This window comes from Prionailurus bengalensis, chromosome B2 (genome assembly GCF_016509475.1).
Source record: "Prionailurus bengalensis isolate Pbe53 chromosome B2, Fcat_Pben_1.1_paternal_pri, whole genome shotgun sequence".
NCBI lineage: Eukaryota > Metazoa > Chordata > Mammalia > Carnivora > Felidae > Prionailurus > Prionailurus bengalensis.
In genome coordinates, this window is record NC_057349.1 from 100,573,326 (window position 1) to 100,594,236 (window position 20,911).

The 20,911-nt window shown below is 44.9% G+C and overlaps 1 protein-coding gene across 9 annotated transcripts in view; it reads right to left on the bottom strand.

Annotated features, from left to right (window-relative positions):
* FYN (FYN proto-oncogene, Src family tyrosine kinase) overlaps positions 1-20,911 on the bottom strand; it is a 215,232-nt gene that overhangs the window by 36,791 nt on the left and 157,530 nt on the right. For 8 of the 9 annotated variants that reach the window (XM_043592132.1, XM_043592130.1, XM_043592133.1 and 5 more), the window contains 5 exons: positions 18,023-18,119; positions 8,945-9,043; positions 6,104-6,207; positions 5,013-5,162; positions 2,240-2,404 (listed from right to left, as the gene is read on the bottom strand). In XM_043592132.1, coding sequence (XP_043448067.1) covers positions 2,240-2,404; positions 5,013-5,162; positions 6,104-6,207; positions 8,945-9,043; positions 18,023-18,119 — 615 coding nt within the window. Of the gene's footprint in view, positions 1-1,663; positions 1,820-2,239; positions 2,405-5,012; positions 5,163-6,103; positions 6,208-8,944; positions 9,044-18,022; positions 18,120-20,911 lie in introns of all 9 variants that reach the window. The other variant, XM_043592139.1, reaches the window with a different exon arrangement.

Here is a 20,911-nt window from a genome sequence, read left to right on the forward strand (position 1 = left end):
TCAAAACATGGTTCATACGATTACAACATGAAGCTTACAAACATCTAAGTCATGAAAGAACAGTGGCTTAAAAAAGAGTTCATTCAAACCTTATAAAATATCTGACCACTAAATATAAATGGAAAATCTGATAATCTGGAAGTGGTCTTTGCTATTTGAGTGCTATTAGCATCCCAAAATTTTAATTTTTTTTTTCAACGTTTATTTATTTTTGGGACAGAGAGAGAGCATGAACGGGGAAGGGGCAGAGAGAGAAGGAGACACAGAATCGGAAACAGGCTCCAGGCTCCGAGCCGTCAGCCCAGAGCCCGACGCGGGGCTCGAACTCGCGGACCGCAAGACCGTGACCTGGCTGAAGTCGGACGCTTAACCGACTGTGCCACCCAGGCACCCCAGCATCCCCAAATTTTAAATAGAGATTTTCCTGTCTAATAACAACCCAGTTACTCTCACTGGCATTCCATCCTGATCCCGAACTACCACGACATAATGTTTTATGCTCAGTGGGCAACAAATTCTTAATAATGTGGTATAATGATTTAAAGTTGATAATCATAAAATTTGAAAACAAAATTTTGTAGAATGTCCAATTCTTCCTGATGGTATAAATGACTGAATTGAAATCCTTGGCACCCACAACTTCAATTATAAATTGGGCAGATGAGGGAGAGGAAGGCTACATGAAGATATTTTATGATACTTGAGTTAAAGTACGGAGAGAGACACAATAATGTGGACTCGAAAAATGAGAGCATTTATTATATAGTAGCTTATACATACACAGCACATATAGGTGTATGTTTGAATGTCTATCTCTAACCTTATCGCTACACCCATATCTATGTAATATTTATTCTTTGCCAGGCTCTGTTCCAAGTGCTTTCACTGTACTAAATCTTTTAATGCTGACCACCCCTGCACACCTACAGCTACAATGTAAAAACAGGTACCTATCCATATTGTTTTTAATTGAACCTAAGAAAGAAGGTAGATTCCATAAGCACCAACACTGTCTCACTGACAGATGTCTTTGGGTGGCACCAAACCCATGGATTTTCTCCAAGCAAAGCTGTAAATGACCCAAAGGGTGTTATAAAAGCGGTGGGACGGGCCCAGTGCAGTCAGCCTCATCAATGAATGACATGACAACCGAATTAAGAGAAGTATGTGTGCCTACTGAGCACGAACTGCGTGCAAGGACTCTAAATATATTGTCCTATGTGATCCTCAATCCTATGAAGTAGGTATCATTCCAATTCTACAGACGAGGAAACTGAGGCTCAAGGAGGTTAAATGAGCCCCTTGGATATGGTTAATCAGCTAGTAATGATTCAAACCCTGGCCCACTGAGCATAAAAGCCCATGGTCTTTCCCTATAGTAACCCATCTATAGTATCTTACCTTCCTATGTCTCAGGAAGAGGAAACAACAGACACTTATTGTATTGGTGTTTCTTCTATGTGCGTCTGCTTCACCAACCATATGAAGAAGTATAGAAGAGCACAGCAAGGTATCGCCGTATTCTCAAAATCTAGATGGCCTGCGTCTGTCTAGCTTCAGGTTAAGTGTCTTGGTCCCAGTGACTGTGTGTGTGTGTTTGTTCAGACTGTCCTTTTAATTGGCCTTGAGAAGTAGCCAAAATGAAATGTGCCCTCTGCCTTACCAAGCCACACTTCAGCGAAACACCCCTGACCCAGCTTCTTCTCCAGAGACAATGAACCACGTGCAACTTCCCAAGCATCTTTAGCCAATCCAGAAGTTTGTGGGGTACAACTTGATGCAATCACAGTTAAGTTAAAACACAAACCATCAGCTTTCTCTACAGGAAAGGGAATTAATAAAGAAAACACAATCCTTATAATCCGTTATCATGCATGCACTAGGGAAGATGGAAGGTGACTTACCCTTTAGGGCAACACTGAGTTCACTGGGCAAACGTTTGCAGTTGTAAAGGAAGGGCAAGGCATTTGTGCAAGCTGGAACATTCCTTGCACTGTTTTCTGGCTTATGAATTGAGATTCATATAACGGCATAATTTGAGCCATCTGCCAATCTTGACCACTATCTCTCTTCTAGAAATTCTGGAATTTTGAAATCAAAATCAAATGTATAATTCTCTACTATGAGTAACTTAAGCCTTCTCCCTGGTCATAAAGTCTTTATTTTCACCTTCCATCTTCGCTGTTTGGGACTTCCCAAACGAGAAAGCTAGTAATAGAATAATTGAGTCTCAGCATACCCATCCATACTTCCCCAAACTGCCCATTTCCCAGTCTCTTGATCAACTGCAGGGATTCTCGAGGGATTTCCCAGACATCTTTGGTTTTGACAGACAGATCGGTAAGCCTTGGCATCCCTTTATGACAGGGAACTACGAGACGGCAGCAGAGGCCTGCGGCTCTCTCTGATGGAGCGAGGACAGCGGCAGGAGAGGGAGAGAAAAGCACAACACGTGAAACAACACTTACAGTTGCACAAACCCAGCGAGTGCACAGTGTTGCTGAAAACAGTGCTACGTCGGCGGAGAGCTGCGCACATCTTGGAAGATTAGACACCACACATTGAAACATGGTCATTGGAGGTAGAACAGAGGACATTTTCAATGCGGACTGCTCCATGCCTCCAGGTATAGTATAGTTTACACATATATACAGGTACAGGTATGACTGCTTTGGTTTCTAATACTCGCTAAGGAAGAAAAACATTTTCAGCAACTTGTGCTAATAACATGTCTCTGGAACCCTGAAATACCTCCGCTGATTTCAAAAGGTACATCTGGACTACTGAATGTCAGCACGACTGTCCTTAACCCTCTCTAATGTCAAGGGTTTAGGGGCTTTCTTTGGTCTGAATATATTGAAAATTGTAGCTTCAGTACAGGATTTTTCTCTTCAATCTTAGACTGTTATAAACTAGTAGGGCTGAAGATTCTACCTGGCAGGGGAAAAAAAGAGGTCACATTTCTCTAGTGATTTCTTTGGCATTTTAACTGACTCTATTCTACCAGTCAGATGCTCTCACTTCTTTGATATTTCCCATTAAAAATAAATCTTTTTAACAGTCTCCAATGTATAATTTAGAAATCTGGTTTCAAAGCAGAAAGACAGGAAACCGAAATCTGTACAAATTCAAGGATGTGAAAGAACTGTTTCTTATGAAAAAGACAAAGGAAAAAAGTTATCACTTATAGGTTATTTGGATTTTTTTCTTTTGTTCTCTTTCTTTTCCTTCCTTCCTTCCTTCCTTCCTTCCTTCCTTCCTTCCTTCCTTCCTTCCTTCCTTCCTTCATTTAAAAGAATATACCTTTTACACTTTTTAGCAATGGTAAGGGGGAAATTGCCTAAATGCCAAGTGAAATCTCTGTCAGGTAAGAAAAGGTAACAAAGAACAAGGAATCAGGGCAGTGACAAAAGCTGTAGAAAGCCTGGCTTGTGAGGCAGAGCCTCTGCCCCACCACACCCCCTGAAGGCCCCTCGGATCCAGGAAAATCACATGTAGTGCTCTCTTTTCTCTAGGAACCAGCTCTTAGTTTCTTTTTATTCCTTTCTTTTTGGTAGACTCAGGTTCTGAGATGTTTAGGCAGGAAATTATTTATGTGTCAATATTGCAAAGGCATTTTATTGTGTGAGAGAGAGGAAGGGGGGAAGAGGAAAAGCCAATATAAAAACAAATCTAACTCGAGATGGATTTTTTTTGAGATTAAAAAACGTCTATTGCTCTTCATATCCCTTCTCTCCTTCCAGCTTTACGATGTTATTAAGGTGCCCTTTCCAACACAATATTTTCAAATGATCCAAACCCTGGGGATCCTGCTGATGTTTGCCTGTAATGAAATATATTTTGGCATTTGAAAAATTCTGACACATGCAGGCATTTTGAGTGTATCACTTAAGCTCAGGGAGAGATTCTGCTCCATTTCTCCCAAATATTTCATTAGAATCACGTAAACTAGAGCTATCCAATGCCCTAATCAACGAGTACTCCAAGTGTTGTTAATTTTCTCACTTTTTCATTAGTGCCTGGGATAAATCAATAGGCATTTCTTATTTCCATTTTCAAAAGACTGCTTTTTTGGGGGGGGGCTAAAAAATTATACACACATTTTTTTTAAAATGAATGTGCATAGAGCAAGTCATGCACTATTTTGGGGTTTTGTCATTGTCCTGAAGAACACACATATATAGGTCACAGAAAAAACTACTGGGTTTAATGGGATACAGATATATACCTGTATATGTGTATCTATATAAAAATCCACCTGTGTGTGTATGTCATATAGCAGGGTATTCTTGCTAATCTTGGAAAGAAAGAAATCATTTTAACACTTGTGTATAAGACCACAATCTTTACTAGAATGTACCAACTGTACACCTAAACACCTCATAAGTGCATATTTCTAGGAACACACTGACAGTGACAAATGGGTGTTAGGACAGAGGCTGTTCCACTTACTGTTCACAAGTTTAACACAATGGCCCTAACAGATCTAGGAGGAGCTGTGGGTCACAGAGTCTACATCTAGTTAGGAAACAGCAGTATTGGTGGATCAGTAGAACATGATAGATGGGTTGCAAAATTCTTCTGGTCATGAGAATGAAAAGCATGTGTGGCTATTCCTGTGAGTACTGAGTGAGAACTGGGGGGTCCCCTACACGATCCCCCAACACTCCGTGTGTTCCCGCCCAGACACTGTTCTCTCTCCTGTCATGGTTTCTGATGACAGACTCCAGGGGAACAGGAAAAGATGACAACTTTTACAATTTAACCTACTGCTTTGTATCTGGGGAACAAGAATGTTACAGAATTTTTTGACAAACGTATGGAACTAATAATAACTATGATAGAAAAACATCAACAGATCCTATGCAGCAAAGTCCCACGTTGAGTGGCGAGCAAAGAAAACTCACTGCTGCCTTTGTGTGTGCTTGTATCTCTCCCCCCACCCCCTACTCAGTGCCTACCCACTCCCTCCAGTGTCCCAGTGGTTAGTAGCAAGTTGGCATTAGGGTTACCTGAGTAATGTTGTACAAGCTGCTGAAGTGTTTCAAACTGGGCCCGGGTGGTAATATAGTATCCACCATTGTCAAGTTTGCGAATTTTATAATGTTTGACATGGTCTCCTTTCATATCATCCCAATCTCGGATCGACAGTGAATAGGCACCTGGTAAATATGCAAGGCATTAGCAGCTCCAATCATTCTGAGAGCTCATTCGTTTCTTCGGTCTCATTCACTTGAGTATTCTGATTAATAATCATCAAGAGGACACACACACACATGTATGTGCGTGCATGCACACAAACACGCTCTCTTCCACTCAGGAACAGAAGAAGAAAACACCTCTTTCCCACAAATGTCAGAAGATGTTAGCAATAAAGTGATTTTACTCGTGAGAAGGAAAGCTTTCTGGATTTTTTCCTATTCTCTTCAGTACCGTCACCCGCACGTTGCCTAACACGGGGTAGACCCAACTCTCCCGCAGGCTGGGGGCGCTCTCCTTGTCTTCCTCACCCATGGAGTGTCGCAGAGGCAGGGCAGCGTGTGCTACAGAAGTCGAAGGAGTGCTTCCCTACAAGGGAGCCTCCTGTTTCTGATTTGCCACACTTTCTCGGGAGCAGATAACCATGTCTGGTAGATCAAGGTAGAAAGTCCCTTCCCTTGGCCCGGCTCCTCTTGTGGGCTCTAATGAGTGTTTCAATGATGAAAGGGCCAGCAGTTGGAGGAAGAGCAGTGCTCAGTTTTGAAAAAATAAAAGGAATGCAAAAACAACCTGTAGGACCGGCGCCTGGGGAACTAAGAGAGATTCAGAAAATCGTAATTCTAAAGAACAGCTGAAAATTCTATGATCTTGTGCGCCTGCAGGAGCGAAGCTGCCCAGCTCCCTGTTTCAGGAAGAAGGGCTTTGCTTTTGAGCCTCTGTAGTCCTTCCGGAACCGTGTGCAGTTCTAGAGCCTGGAGGGAAAAACTGAAACTCGGACTCGCTCACGAGGCAGGGAGGGTATGTGCCATTTAAAAATCCTTGCACATTAGAGATAAGCCTTTCATCCCCTCTGACTAATCCACGGATTTGAATGACAACCAACATCTTCAACTCCTTATCTTACCTTTGGTGGTTTCACTCTCACGGATAAGAAAGGTACCTCTCGGGTTTCCAAAGGACAAAAGCTGTCGCTCAGCATCTTTTCGGCCAAGTTTTCCAAAGTACCACCTTTAAATGAAATCAAGGGAGGGGAACATTTTGTAATGATCATTTACAAAAATGGAACAGCAACCCCCCTTCCCTCTGATTTCATCCTTAGCCTTCCCCTATAATATTTTTTCCTAGCTTCATCTAGCTCCCTTTCAGTCTGTTCCTGATTCTATCCCTAATCCACCTCTACCATTCTTCAAAGAAAAAAAGTCAGATTTGAACAGTGGGTGACTTTCCTTCCCTTCAGAGGTGACAAGAACTGGTCTGTGTTAAAACCGCCACCTGCATTTATGAGAAGAGAAATCTAAGACCTCGTTTTGAAATGGCAACTGCAGGAGACCCTTCCCACACACATCTATGAGACCCCGGATTTCTGAGCATAATTACACCCCCTGGGAAATAACAAAGCACAGCCTTAGTCTATACACAGATCATTAATCAAGCATTAAAAAAAAAAAAAAAGCCAGTCACAATGGATACAGAACAAAGACATGGTATTTTCAGTCACTTTGTACCTACAGCAACTTTGAAAACAATTGTCAAAACCACCCCCGATTTGAGATGGCTGTGGACTGTGGATGTCAGGTTTCAGTCTCTTCCTGTCCAGCAGGGTGATGACTTAGGTGAGCGAAAGGATCTGCCTCGCGGGTGGGTGGGGATCTGCACACGTGTGTTTTGGTGCCGCTGCAGGAACAGGTCGCTGTGCACAGTCAACGAGCACGTCCTGAGAAATGACTGGGTGTACCGTGTCCCACTCTCCCCGTAGTGACACTCCAGTGCCATGAGGAAGGCATCGTGAAGTCATATCACAACCTCTGCCATTCACCTTTTACCTTCCCCTGCACTCTCCAGCCCTAACCGTGGCTTGGCAGGGAGTTAAATGGGTTAGCACGAGGTGCTGCAAGAATTCGCAAGCATTCATTTGGAATCTGTGCGTAGAAACAATTTTAGAATATTCAACTGTGAAATAATCCAGTTTCTAAAATGAAATTTTAATTCCTTATACTTGAACATAGCTATTATGCGTGCGCTGTCAAATTCTTTTGTGAATGAAAGAGCTTCACCGATCGTAAGAAAAGACACACTGCAAGTTAGCTCCTCAGTGACTTTTAAAGGCACCAGACTGTGCGACAGTCCTAACCTAGCACTAGATGGTATGAAGAGAATTAGAGCAATTATTTATGAGAAATGACTTTCTGGGTTGGCATCAATCACCCAATTAAAATGCAGTATAAACACGAGCAGTGGTGAAGAGAGAACAGTTAGAACAATGGATTGAACCAAAACAATGGCATTTTAAGATAATGGCAATTAACTGTCTGTGTAAAACCATATGCGTTATCTTTTTAAAACGCTAGTTTATTCTTTAAAAACAAAGTAGTTTAAAAATTGATCATTATAAATAGAACTTCAATATATAGTGGGTATGTTCCCAGTTAAACCAAAGTAATGCTACCTTTTAGTGGTACCTTTTATTCTGAAAGAACACAAAGATGTTTGCAAATCTGCCCTAAAATAAAAATTCAATACAGATTTCTTTACTCTTTGATGATAAAACACACTCACTAGGAGAAAAAACGGAGTGCAGAACCACTGAGTATTTGAGAGTGGGGAACAAAACAGATCTTCTTAGAGAAAATACAAAGGAATTAAAGGCAAGACAGTGATCCAATTGGGGATTTGGCTGGGGTGTGGCATCTAATCTTCCTTGCAGTGATTAAACAAATCCAGGGCAAAATGCAATATCAGAGCCAAAGGCTGGGCTTCATGGCTGACTCTTCTCGACTCCCTTATTGGTAAGGCAAGACCACTAGGAGAGGCAGGTCCTCAGGGTGTCAGGGAGGAGGGCAGGTCCCCAAGTTCTGGACTCACGGGCCAGTTTTCTTCCCCTTAGTTCAGAAATGGGGGTAACCACACACAAGCCACTCTAATAGTTCCCCCTTTTGAAAGTGCCCATGAATCCCCACAGGTCAGGAGGAAGAACAATGGTTGTCCCTTCTAGAATCCCCTCGGCCTACGGAGCAACTTCCAAAACTGGAGCCAGTGAAATCCTTGGTCCAACTAACTGCGAGTCATGATTTCCTATCAAGGAAACCAACCAAGACCCCAACTCAAAGGAAAGCAGCATTTGAAATGCATCACGAGAGCTTCCTGAGTTGTGGAACATGCTGTATGTGAGACACTTCTACCTGGCACATGGAAGGTAAGTCTTTTCGGTGCTCCTTTAATATTTCTGATTACACTGAGAAAGAAAATCTCCATCTCATCTTTAATAGTTATTTGGCCCCCTTGCCCCTTACTCCTCGCCCCCCTTTTTCTTTCCCTCCCCACTCCCATTCTTTCTCTCTCCCTCGCTCTTTTTTATTTCCCAGCAGACTATAGGCTTAAAACCTTGGGTTCACATTACTAAGATGTGCCCTAGCCAGAACTTCATCACGTTTTTCTGGTTACTTTCGGTCTACGGCAACTAATATTGGGCTTTCATTTAGGGTTCTGATACAAAGTTCCCTTTCAAAATCAGTATGTTTTTAAGATACAGTCATAAAGAAAAATATTAAGTTAATAACAGCACAAGTATTACACAGGTATGGCAAAACGCAGAGCACAGTGCCTGGGGCATGCGGCATCACTTATCTTCTCTCAACCCTGAATCGCTCTAGTGAGTTTCTTGTCCCTCCTGCACAAGGTTAGTAGCATGTTACTGTGACAACTAACTTTTAAAAGCAAGTAGTTGAGCGAAAACAACAAAACCTACTCTTCTGCCTGGATAGAGTCAACTGGAGCCACATAATTGCTGGGAATGTAACCAGTCTCTCCGGTGGTCAAGGAGCGGGCTTCCCACCAATCTCCTTCCCTGCAGAGAACAAAGAGAAAAGGAAGTGAATGTGTTGACCATTTCAATGTTCTGCAGTTACAGACTCAATATCTCCGACTCATTCCACTGCCTGATTTCTTCAAACTCCAACCCAGCTCTTTGTAAGGGTCACATGGTTACTCTCTGAGTCAAGTGTGAGTTGAATCCAGTGCGGTCTCTCATTTCTTATCTTACTTGCCAATTAACAATGTAGGACCCTGGCCACGAGAGAACTCTCTTGGGGCGAGGGGGCATTTTGCTTGGTAAGTGTCCCCAGTTTGGACAGAGGGGAAGGGAACCCAGCCTCAGGCTACTTTAGAAAAACCCTGTGACAACAAAAAGAAAATGGTAATTATGTGAAGAGAAGAATGCATTATCGTGGTAAACATTCACAACATATTCGTGCGTCCACCCATCACACTGTCGACCTTAAACTTGCAGTGTTACGTGTCGGTTACATCTCAGCAAAGCTAGAAGGAAAATGAAGCATGTGCTAATACTGCTAATTTAACCGTCTATGTCGTCTCACATCCTGAGGTAACAACATCCTTTGGTACTGCTGGAGAGAAGCAGACCGTTTGTTGGCTTTAGTGTCATTCTGTTAGCCGTTACAAGATGCACCAAAAAAGAAAAGAAAAACATTAGAGCTGCAGAGCATCTGAGAACGGAAACCTGTCAGGAGGCCCAGTAAGGGATGAAAGCCTCCTCTGAATACCTGTCTTGCTTGTTCTCAAGCAAGTGGGTAGAAGAATAAAGACAACAGGTTAAATCTTGTTCAGAAATTTTCAACCTCAGGTTCCTTCATCAACTTGACCCGAGTCTGGTGGGCAGGAGAGGAGGGCTGGGGGTAGCTGTGTGTGTAACAGTGTGGGGAGAGAACAAAAAGTGGCCAGGGAATGGGATTCTGAGTCTCACCACATGGTATATAGCCTGGTGTTCCATGCGATCGCCTGTCTCAGTCGGGGGTGGGGGTGGGGACTCCCAGAACTGTGGGCAGGAGGACATGGTGGGGGGCTTATATAAGCACCACTCTCAGCTGAAAACACATGGGTCTATCACATGGTTAGAGTTCATGTGCTTGAACCCATGGCACTGCATCTGTGACAGAGAGCAGGGGTGGAGCGTGTGCTTCTCTGCACACATACATGTGGGGCTGGGGCCCCAACACGCACGGTGCCCATAGAACCCTGCACCAGCCCGTGGCCAGGAACGCGAGGGCTGGGGAGGATGCTACTGTCCTTGAGCATACGGAGACCTCTCACACTGCTCTTCGGCAGGGGTCCAGTACCTTTTCTCCTTCCTGTTTTGGTCCTTGGAGGCAGCAAGAGGAACCCCAGGACTTTTTTTTTTCTTTTTTAAAAATCACTGTGGCTGGACTCTGTCAAAGCCCACAGTCAGGGAAGAAAGAACCCACCCCAGACAGCAAGTAATGAAGCAGCCAATGGTGACAAGCCCACATATGCTCTGGGTGGGACTGTGGGGGAGTGTTCGGTGGCACAAGTGACACAAAATAGCCCATGAGAAAATGGGGTGCTGTCAGAGGCTTTTCACACTATTAAACAAATGTGAACAGATAAATCAACCAAAAGAGGAGATAACTGTTCTCATACGTAGGAAGTCCTATCTATCTATCTATCTATCTATCTATCTATCTATCTAATGTTTATTTATTTTTGAGAGAGAGAGAGAGAAAGAGAGAACGTGCAGAGGAGGGGCAGAGAGAGGAGAGAGAGAGAATCTCAAGCAGACTCTGCATTATCAGTGCAGAGCCCGATGTGGGGCTCGAACTCACGAACTGGGAGATCATGACCTGACCTGAAAACAAGAGTCAAATGCTCAACTGACTAAGCCACCCAGGTGTCCTTAGGAAGTCCTTTATTAATAAATCTTAAATTTAGTTTGTGTCCAGATTTTTCTTAGGAAATAACTGACACATACCAAAGAATATATGTGTATATGAACACCTGTGCATCAACCACCCGACTTAAGAGCTGGATCTTTACGGATTGTGTGGAATTTACTCTTGTGCTGCTCCCCTATTTTCATTCCTCTGCCTTTTGGACTCAAATCATGAAATTAAAATGTTAATGTTTGAACAGTTTGCATTGGCTTCATTTCTGTGTCCTCTAAAAGAAATACATGCACTTGTTAAGTATATCATCTAGGAACATATGTAGAATTTTTTTTTTCCTCTGAACACATGCAAAAGAAATGGCTTTGGAGACTAAGATGGTGACAATGTTCACTGTTCTGAAACTCCACTAGATGGAGACATTTCATCATAAAAAAACAATACCCACTATCTCCCCGCCTTCTTTCTTTCTTTCTCTGTCTCTACCCCCATACCCGACACCTGGGAAATGCTCCAAAATGGTAAAAAATTAAGAGTTTTCAGCAGAAGCTTATCTTTTACTGCAAGATAACCTTCATCAAGTTAGTTCTAATAGAATTAAAAATATTTTTTTTTTCATTTTAGTTATTTGAGAGGGAGACAGGGAGGGAGGGAGAGAGAGAGAGACAGAGAGAGAAAGCATGTGTGCTTTTGAGCAGGGAAGAGGAGCAGAGGGAGAGAGAAAGAGAATCTTAAGCAGGTTCCACAGTCAGTGCAGAGCCTGACTTGGGGCTCAATCCCATGACCCTGGGATCATGACCTGAGCCAAACAGATGCTCAACTGACTCAGCCACCCAGACACCCCCAAATGATTTAAATTAAGATGAAGAAAGTCTAGTATCAATGGTGGGGTACAGGGAAATGTCACCTGGGCAGGAAGTCAATACATTTTGCTGCAGGCTGGGACAAGCCCAGTCCTATCCAGACGATCTGGGATGAATCAAGTCTGGTTGACCCTTGAACAACATGGGTTTGAACTGCACAGGTCCACTTATGTGCAGATTTTTTTTTTCAATAAAAACAGTACAGTAAATGTACTGTCCTCCTTATGATTTTCTTAATATTTTCTTTTCTCTAGCTCACTATATTCTAAGAACACAGTATATAATACATAAAACATAAAATGTATGTATCAGTAAGGCTTCCAGTCAACAGTAGGCTATTAGAAATTAAGTTTTTGGGGAGTCAAGGTTATACGCAATTTAAAAAAAAATTATTTATTTTGAGAGAGAGACAGAGTGAGTGAGAGAGAGAGAGAGAGAGAGAGAGAGAGAGAGAGAAAGTGACCGCGTGAGCAGAGGAGGGGCAGAGAGGCAGAGAGAGAGAATCCCAAGCAGGCTCTGCACTGTCAGCACAGAGAGAAATGTGGGGCTTGACCTCGTGAACTGTGACATCATAACCTGAGCCAAAATCAAGAGTGGTATGCTTAACCAACTAAGCCACCCAGGTGCCCCTCTATGCAGATTTTTGACCCCATGAAGTCGGGGGAGCTGGCGCTCCTAATCCTCTCCTTGTTCAAGGGTCAACTACAATTTCCATTTCAAAGCCAGCATTAAGTATCTCATTTTGGTGCTGGCACCTAAATAGTTTAGAACAGATTAGAATCCAGCTATGGGCTCATTCTAAAGTCATGTATCAGGAATTCATGATTTTCTCTGAAGTGACTCCATTAATCTCACAGGGATTTTCAGTTATTCATGAGAAAGATAAAATCCTTTTCTCTTTTTCTAGGCCATCTAGGGTCACTTTTTCCATCAGAGGAGATATGAGGTGACAAGGAAACAATGTATTGTGTAGTAAGCCTCACAGGTTTGCCCAGAGAGGCTGGTACACACTCAAAGCATCTATCAAAAAAATCTTTTGAGCAAATGAGTAATCATCTCTCTCTCTCTCTCTTTTTTTTTTTTTTTGGTTAATGTTTGTTTATTTATTAGGAGAGACAGAATGTGAGTTGGGGAGGGGCAGAGGGAGGGAGACAGAATCTGAAGCAGTCTCTAGGCTCTGAGCTGTCAGCACAGAGCCCGATAGGGGCTTAAACTCACGAACCGTGAGATAATGACCTGAGTCGAAGTCAGACGCTCAACTGACTGAGCCACCGAGGTGCCCCTTTTTAATACATTAGAAGCTCAATTCACCCATAGATAAATAATACTCTTCTTTTAATTTTTTTTAAAGTTTACTTCGAGAGAGAAAGAGAGCGAGCGTGAGCATAAGTGGGGAAGGGCAGAGAGAGAGGGAGAGACAGAATCCCAAGCAGGCTCCTCACTGTCAGTGCAAAGCCTGACTCGGGGCTTGAACTCATGAACCGTGAGATCGTGACCAGAGCCGAGATAAGAGTTGGACGCTTAACTGACTGAACAACCAGGAGTCCCGATAAATAATACTCTTTACGAATCATTCACCTTGATTTAGGAAAACAGAATTTTTACTATGCTACTTTTTATTTCTTGAATTATTGTGGGTAATTAACATTATTAAAGCTGCACTTAAAAAAAAACAGTTCTTACAGTTCAGATATTTCATTACTTTAGAGTTGGTGAGATTTTCTTTAATGTTATCAGGCTCTGGTCTAGAATAACTTGTGAGTTTTTATAACAGCTGCCCCTATTCCTCCCGTTTAAAGACTTATTAATAGAGCCTGTTGTCAATCCCCAAAATTGCTTATAAGGTTTGTTGGTCCCAAGAGCCTAGAGCCCTGATGCAGCCAGGAAGTGGCATTGGCAAACAGAAGTAAGGCTAGATCTGTTGAGCTCTGGAGCATTTTTTTTTTTTTTATTTTAACGTTTATTTATTTTTGAGACAGAGAGAGACAGAGCATGAACGGGGGAGGGGCAGAGAGAGAGGGAGACACAGAACCGGAAGCAGGCTCCAGGCTCTGAGCCATCAGCCCAGAGCCCAATGCGGGGCTCCAACTCACGGACCGCAAGACCAACTGAGCTGAAGTCGGACGCTTAACTGACTGAGCCACCCAGGCACCCCAGTAACATTTCTATTATAAATGCTGTATTCTTTCTAAATTTGGTTACTGCCATCTTATTGTCAGAGAGCATATCCATAACAATTTTATCACATGCTTTTCTAGGGCTCTAAACCAGGATTTGTCCTTACCAAGGTGAAAAGAAAGTAGTCACTACCCTAGGCACTATTCCAGTCCGTGTATCATGTTTATTATATTTTAAAGAGTCACTGTTTCTAGCTGGTAAATCACTAGTCGTGAAATGTGAAAATGGGGTATAAAATAGAAGAATTTAAACATTTTGGAAAATGGGTTCAAGTTTAACCATGTCCAAATACACTACACTGAGCACCTATAACAGGTCAGTGAAGAACCCTTGCTCCCATGCCGGGCAGCAGCGCCGCCGGCTCTGTGCACACGCGCGTTCATGCACTCGAGGCCCCCACGCCAGGCAGCAGCGCCGCCGGCTCTGTGCACGCGCGCGTTCATGCACTTGAGGCCCCCACGCCAGGCAGCAGCGCCGCCGGCTCTGTGCACACGCGCGTTCATGCACTCGAGGCCCCCACGCCAGGCAGCAGCGCCCCCGGCTCTGTGCACACACACACACACACACGCGCGCGTTCATGCACTCGAGGCCCCGATGCTGGGCAGCAGCGCTGCCGGCTCTGTGCACAAACACACGCACATGCGCGTTCATGCACTCGAGGCCCCGATGCTGGGCAGCAGCGCCGCCGGCTCTGTGCGCACACACACACGCACACGCGCGTTCATGAACTCGAGGCCCCGACGCCGGGCAGCAGCGCCGCGGGCTCTGTGCACACGCACACGTGCGTTCATGCACTCGAGGCCCCGACACTGGGCAGCAGCTCCGCCGGCTATATGCACACGCACGTTCATGCACTCGAGGCCCCCATGCTGGGCAGCAGCGCCGCTGGCTCTGTGCACACGCGCGTTCATGCACTCGAGGCCTCCACGCCGGGCAGCAGCGCCGCAGGCTCTGTGCACATGCACACGCCCGTTCATGCACTTGAAAACCCAAAGACCACTCCTGCCGTCTCCTATTTCTGCCCCCTGACAGGGGAAGGAGTGGGAGGGCACACACGCTAGGTGTGGCAGCTGCCCCAGGGAGAACGGGGTGCCATCCCCCTCCTCTCTCAGCGGACGACAGCCAAAGGCTGGGAGAGGCTGGCAGAGGGGGAAGGAGACGCAAGCCATCTGGTTCTGTATTACTGCTTTGTTTGTCCTTCATGATTTCCCCTTCCCGGTTATTACCCTTGACTTCAAGATATTGCATTTGTTATAAGAACCTTATCTTTTCCCCCATAACCTTGAAAAAGGGCACTTAAATGACATGTAGGTTGAGGAATTCCACCGGCAAGAAGGAAGAACATTAAAGGGGAAAAAAAAATCTTTGTAATACTTTCTTCTAAGAGAACAGGGCCAGAGACTCGAACCCGTAAACACTAAAGGCCATGCATGCAAATCGTAAAATACTGATTGAGATAGATTGGATTTTCTTGGAATGTTTCTCCAAAATTTTAACTGAATGCCACTGTAGATCCTATCCAGGTTAACAAAGGAAGAAACCATGAATGTGACTTTGGCAAGGACCGGCTGTGCAAGTGGCCTATGTATCTGATGCACAGATCCCCTTGCAGTGTGGAGAAAACCTGCAGAGGAAGAGCTGTGTGTGGTCCTGCCCACTCCTTAGTTCTCACCTTTTACAGGTTGGTTAACAGTTCTGGCCAACTTCGGGACTGAGGGAACATTACACAGAATGGGGACGGGAAGTGGTGGGTATTTCAGAATTCACATTAAGTAGACTCTGACAAGAAGGCTTCATGTGAGAATCCAACTAGCAATGAGGAATCCTCCTATAAATCGGAAGAGATCAAAGCCAAATTCCCTTCTCCCCACCTCGCAGCCAGTGTTCCCAACCTTCACGTATCTTGAAACGTTCGGTCCCCTCTGAGCGGCGTCTCTGGGCCTTTCCACGACCAAACCTGACACTGTACTCAGGATGCCATCGCCACATGTCACCCCTGGCTCAGCCGCCTGCTCGCTCCGCTGTGCACCTGGGCAACTCCCGGACTTGAGCCCCCCGGCTCCTCGTGTGTCAAACGAGGACCGTGAGACAGCTCAGACAACTGCTCATGGCTGGCACACAGGGGCCTTCAACAGATGGCAACTGTGTGCTATTTAAAAAAAATTCCTGTGGCTATGAGGGGGGCGGGGCTTACAGGGGGCAGGTAATGTTCTTCTTGAATTGGGCGGTGGCTGCACAGGCACATACAGTTTGCGAAAATACAGCAAACAATACGCTTTTAAAACACTGTGGTAAAACAAGCATAGCAAAATTTACCATTTCCGCCATTTTTAAGTGTGAAGTTGAGCAGCACCAAGGACATTCACATTGTTGCGTGACCACTACCACACACACTTCCACCATGTGGAATTTTCTGCATGTATTGGAATAGTTTAAAAAAAACAAAAACCTACCCACACCCATTAATGATGACAATACACATGATAATTAAAAGAAACCCCAACAACCCGTGGCTACTATATACAGCCTGTCTTCTCATGTCCGGAAGAGCTACCGGCCCCCAGTGGGAAGGATCCAGCTCCTGCCCTTCTTGAAGGGTGGCGAATTCTGAGAGTTCGGGGCGGTTTTGATGCCTGAGGGAATTTCCTGTTACAAGGACCGCTTCTCTTTTCTGGGACATGGATGCACTGGCCCACCTCCCACTCCTTTCGCTCGAACTCTCAGGAAAGACAAAGAGCCAGGCATGCCGATCCTTCTGCCGTCACAGTTTGCTCAGGGGACAGAGTCCAGAGCACGTGGCCCTGGAGACACAGGAGAACGTGCTGGTGGGCCCTCATCCCTGGAGTGGCGATCTCCTCCAGTCACTTGGGAGCACTCACAAGGAAAACTTGAGGTACAGTGACTTGCTGACGGCACGCTACCTTTTTCTCCTTCTCCTATCTATCTATCTATTTATTTATTTTAAAGTAAACTCTATGCCCAACGTGGGGCTCGAACTCACCACCCCAAGATCGAGTCGCACGCTCTACTGACTGTGCCAGCCAGGCACCCCCACCACCACACCACCATTTTCTTCGAAGCCTGAAGTTTTCTGGCAGGCACACTGCCTTAACCTAATAGAGGCAATATTGAAAAACTACATAGAAAGGGAGCCTGGGTGGCTCAGTCGGTTAAGCGTCTGACTTCGGCTCAGGTCATGATCTCACAGTCCGTGAGTTCGAGCCCCGTGTCAGGCTCTGTGCTGAAAGCTCAGAGCCTGGAGCCTGCTCCAGATTCTGTCTCCCTCTCTCTCTGTCCCTCCCCCCACTCAAAATAAACATTAAACATAAAAAGTACAGGGAAGTATGTTTCCCTATATATGATGCCACATAGACCTATAGTTACTCTTCTTAGTGGAAGTATTAAACGTAGAATTTGAAAAGTGAGTGACTCTTACCCTTGACATTTCCCCACTGTCTGTTTAACTAGTGCTCTTACTGGTCACATTTAAAATGCACACATTGCAGCCATTCACAAGTGGGCGAAATAGCTTCTCCTTCCCATCTCACAAAGATTTCAGTCACTCGCAAATTTTCACTATGGGGAGACGCCTCCACAGGCTTCTCCAATCGGAGCATTTAGCAGTTTTGAAAACAGAAGGGACTTGTTGCCAGCCGTGAGTGAGGGCTCGGCTAGCGCAACTTGTAAGATGCAAAAAAAAAAAAAAAAACAAAAAAAACCCAAAACCCAAAAACCAAAAAACCCTCAAGCAGAGAGAGGGTAATGCGAACGGCCAGCCACGCTTTGTGCCAATCGTGTGAGGATGCAGCTCTGTAGAGGGCGATACTGGATCTTGGCCAACCTTGAAACCCCAAACACCAACCCTGCTACTACGGTATCCTCCAAAAAGCTCCTTGGACCCCAGAGCCATAAAATACTGTCCTGGTTCGTCTACCCTTCATTTCTTAAGTTACATTGCCACAAATCAATGAATTTAGCAAGTGCTCTTTTAGCATTTCGGGTACTGAAAAGGCACAGACTGGTAACACAAGTATTCCTTCCCAATCTGAAAGACACGCATATTTCCCCTTCCCTCTCCAAACTTACGAGCTGTTCAATATTTGGAATTTTTCTCCTTTGTGAAAACTCAGGTCGTCTTCCGTCCGTGCTTCATAGTCATAAAGGGCTACAAACAGGGTCACTCCTGACAACACGAAATCAAAAGGGGAGAGATTATTACACAAGGGGAAAGTAATTCCAAGAAATTAAATCTTCACTGAAGTCTCATTCTCAAAACCTACATCTAATCGGTACGGATAACAGGATGCGGTGATGTAATTCACGTGTGAAACCAGAGTTGCGGGGCTGAATGTATGCCTTGGTCTTTGTAGGGGAAGCATTACGCGATCCGACTAAAACCTAGAGTTGAAGGTGCACCTTTCTCTACGCGCCTCTGAATGAGTCCTCGGGAAAAGACACATATTAATGTCACGTGCACAGTGAAGGGGCAGCAGTGGTGGTATGGTTCACATTTGCAGAGGTCTGCAGCAGTTACAGACACCTTTTATCTGACACACATTCTCCTCCTCTCAGGAGCCCAGGAACAGATCACTCTTTTCCCATGGTGAGAATGAGATAGGAAACTCCTTCCTCAGCCTGGGATTGAGAAGACCCTGTCCAGAAATGTTCACCCCAGTCAGAGGATGTCTTCTTGCTCTTGGTATCTGCTATTGCTCTGGGCACTCCCTCTCTCCTATCACAAATTTGCCTATCTTTGCATTGACCTATAGTACTTACCCTTCCTCATGCCCGCCCTAGGTTTTCTCATCTGGTGGACTCCCCACAGAGGCCTTTTCTGCTTTGCAGAAGTCTGCTATCAATAGTAAGAAATGGCCAGCATCCCATTTGGCCTAGGACCTCCTTCACATAGTAAGCAGAATTCTAAGATAGCATCCTCAGTGATTCCCGCCTCCTGGTATTCATGGCCTGTGTCATCCCCCTGCCTTGAGTGCGGAAGAACCTAGTGACTTGCTTCTAACCGAGAGAACATGGCAAAGGTGATGGGACGTCCCACAGGTGATTAGGCTTCCAAAGATTGTGACTTCTGTCTTCTAGCCACTCTCTGAACTGCCATTTTGGCTTGAACACTCTGATGAAGCAAGCTGCCATGTCGGAGAGGCACACACGACAAAGAACTGAGGGTGGCCTCTGGCCAACAGCCAACGAGGAACTGAGTCCTGCCAACACCACATGAGCTTGGCAGCAGATCCTTCTTAGTTGGACTGTGAGATGACTAAAGCCCAGCCAACACACCTTGATCGCAGCTGGTGAGAGATTCTGAAATAGAGGACCCAGTTAAGTCATTCCTGGATTTCTGACCCACAGGAATTGTGAGACCGTAAGTATGTATTGGTTTAAAGCTGCTAAGTTCGTGGTAATATGCGGCAATCGTTAACTAATACATCCCATTTCTCTGCTCTTTGGTCTCTTACTTTGCTGTCCACACACTTCAAAGTACCTGATATGGTCTAAAGAATGCACAACATGGATTCCATTCTTCACCAAGCTGCCATTTTGCTGTGTCCGTAGTTCCAAGGGAACAGATGTGGCTGTGGGACCACTCAAAAACCAGAGAAGGAGGTGGGGGCTTGTCTTTCCACCTCATCCCAAGTGGGGTTTCCCAGCAGGAGAACTGGTATTCAGAAGATCTGACCATGCACAGCAGCAGGGCTCGTTTGGCAACTTTAGATTTCTTTGAAAGGTTGGAAGAGAAGACTGGCTTAAAACAAAGAAGTGGAAGCCTGTAGGTCATGCCTGTTCTCACTGAACACTCCGTTAACAGATTCCTTTTGTTACATAATTTGAAAACAAACCCAAGCTCCATTGTGCGGAAGACAAGGCACAGGAGGATGGATACTTCCATTCTCCCTCTCTCTCCCTGCATCAGCCTGCAAATTTTCACTGGGACTTTTATCTTCTAAGGGTGGAGGGGAGAGTCAAAGGAGGTCACCAGGGCACACAGACATTAAAGCACTAAAAGCAGTGGTAGAGAGACAGACCTGCACATGTAAGAAAGCCAAATAATACAAGGTGGTGGGGTGGGGTGGTGGGAAGCTGGGTGGCTCAGTTAGGTTGAGTGTCCGACTCTTGATTTTGGCTCAGGTCATGATCTCACGGTTCATGAGTTCGAGCCCGAGAGCCCCACGTTGGGCTCCTGGCTGATAGTGCAGAGCCTGCTTGGGATTCTGTCCCTCCCTCCTTCTGCTCCTCCCCTCTCTCAAAATAAATAAATAAACTTAAAAAAAATAATAATACAAGGCAGAAAAATCTACCAACATTTGGGAGTGCCATGTTTGAACTTTGAAATTTTATAAGGTGGTCTCTTATATATATTGTCCCTGACGATAGTATAGACTCCTATGTTTAATGCCAAGTATCCCCTCCAGTGACTTTATGAATGATACCTGCAGGCACACGGATTCGTACCCAGCATTCATGAATGAACAAGGTCAATGTCTACGTCAGTAGAATTCAGTCTGGTTGGCAAAGAACTCAGCAGGCACAGGAAGTGTGTGTCGGTGCATTTTTGGCCCTCCCCCCCCCCCTTTTTTTTTTTGCTCCTGCATCCTCAGAGACAGACTTCCATAGAATGCCTCTTTCCTTCCTCCCTTCTTTCCAGGTACCTTCCGGGAAGGTAGGAAGGATGGGTGAGTGTGCTAACATTGATTCACTCATGCAAAGCCTACCTTAAAAGAAAGCTGGATCCCTTACAACACAATGCTATAATGCCCAAGGCTCTGGGTCAGGTCCCCTGGATATAACTACACTGCCTTGTTGCATGCAGAGGAAAAAAAAAAATCCCTGCTAATGCCTCAGTAGTGCCAACTCCCCAGGTAAAAAGGCACAGTGGTTCCTTATGTAAGACATCGCTTCCCAAATAAGCCAAAAGCATAATGGTTGATGTATATCTCCTTAAACTTTTGCAATAAACAGAAC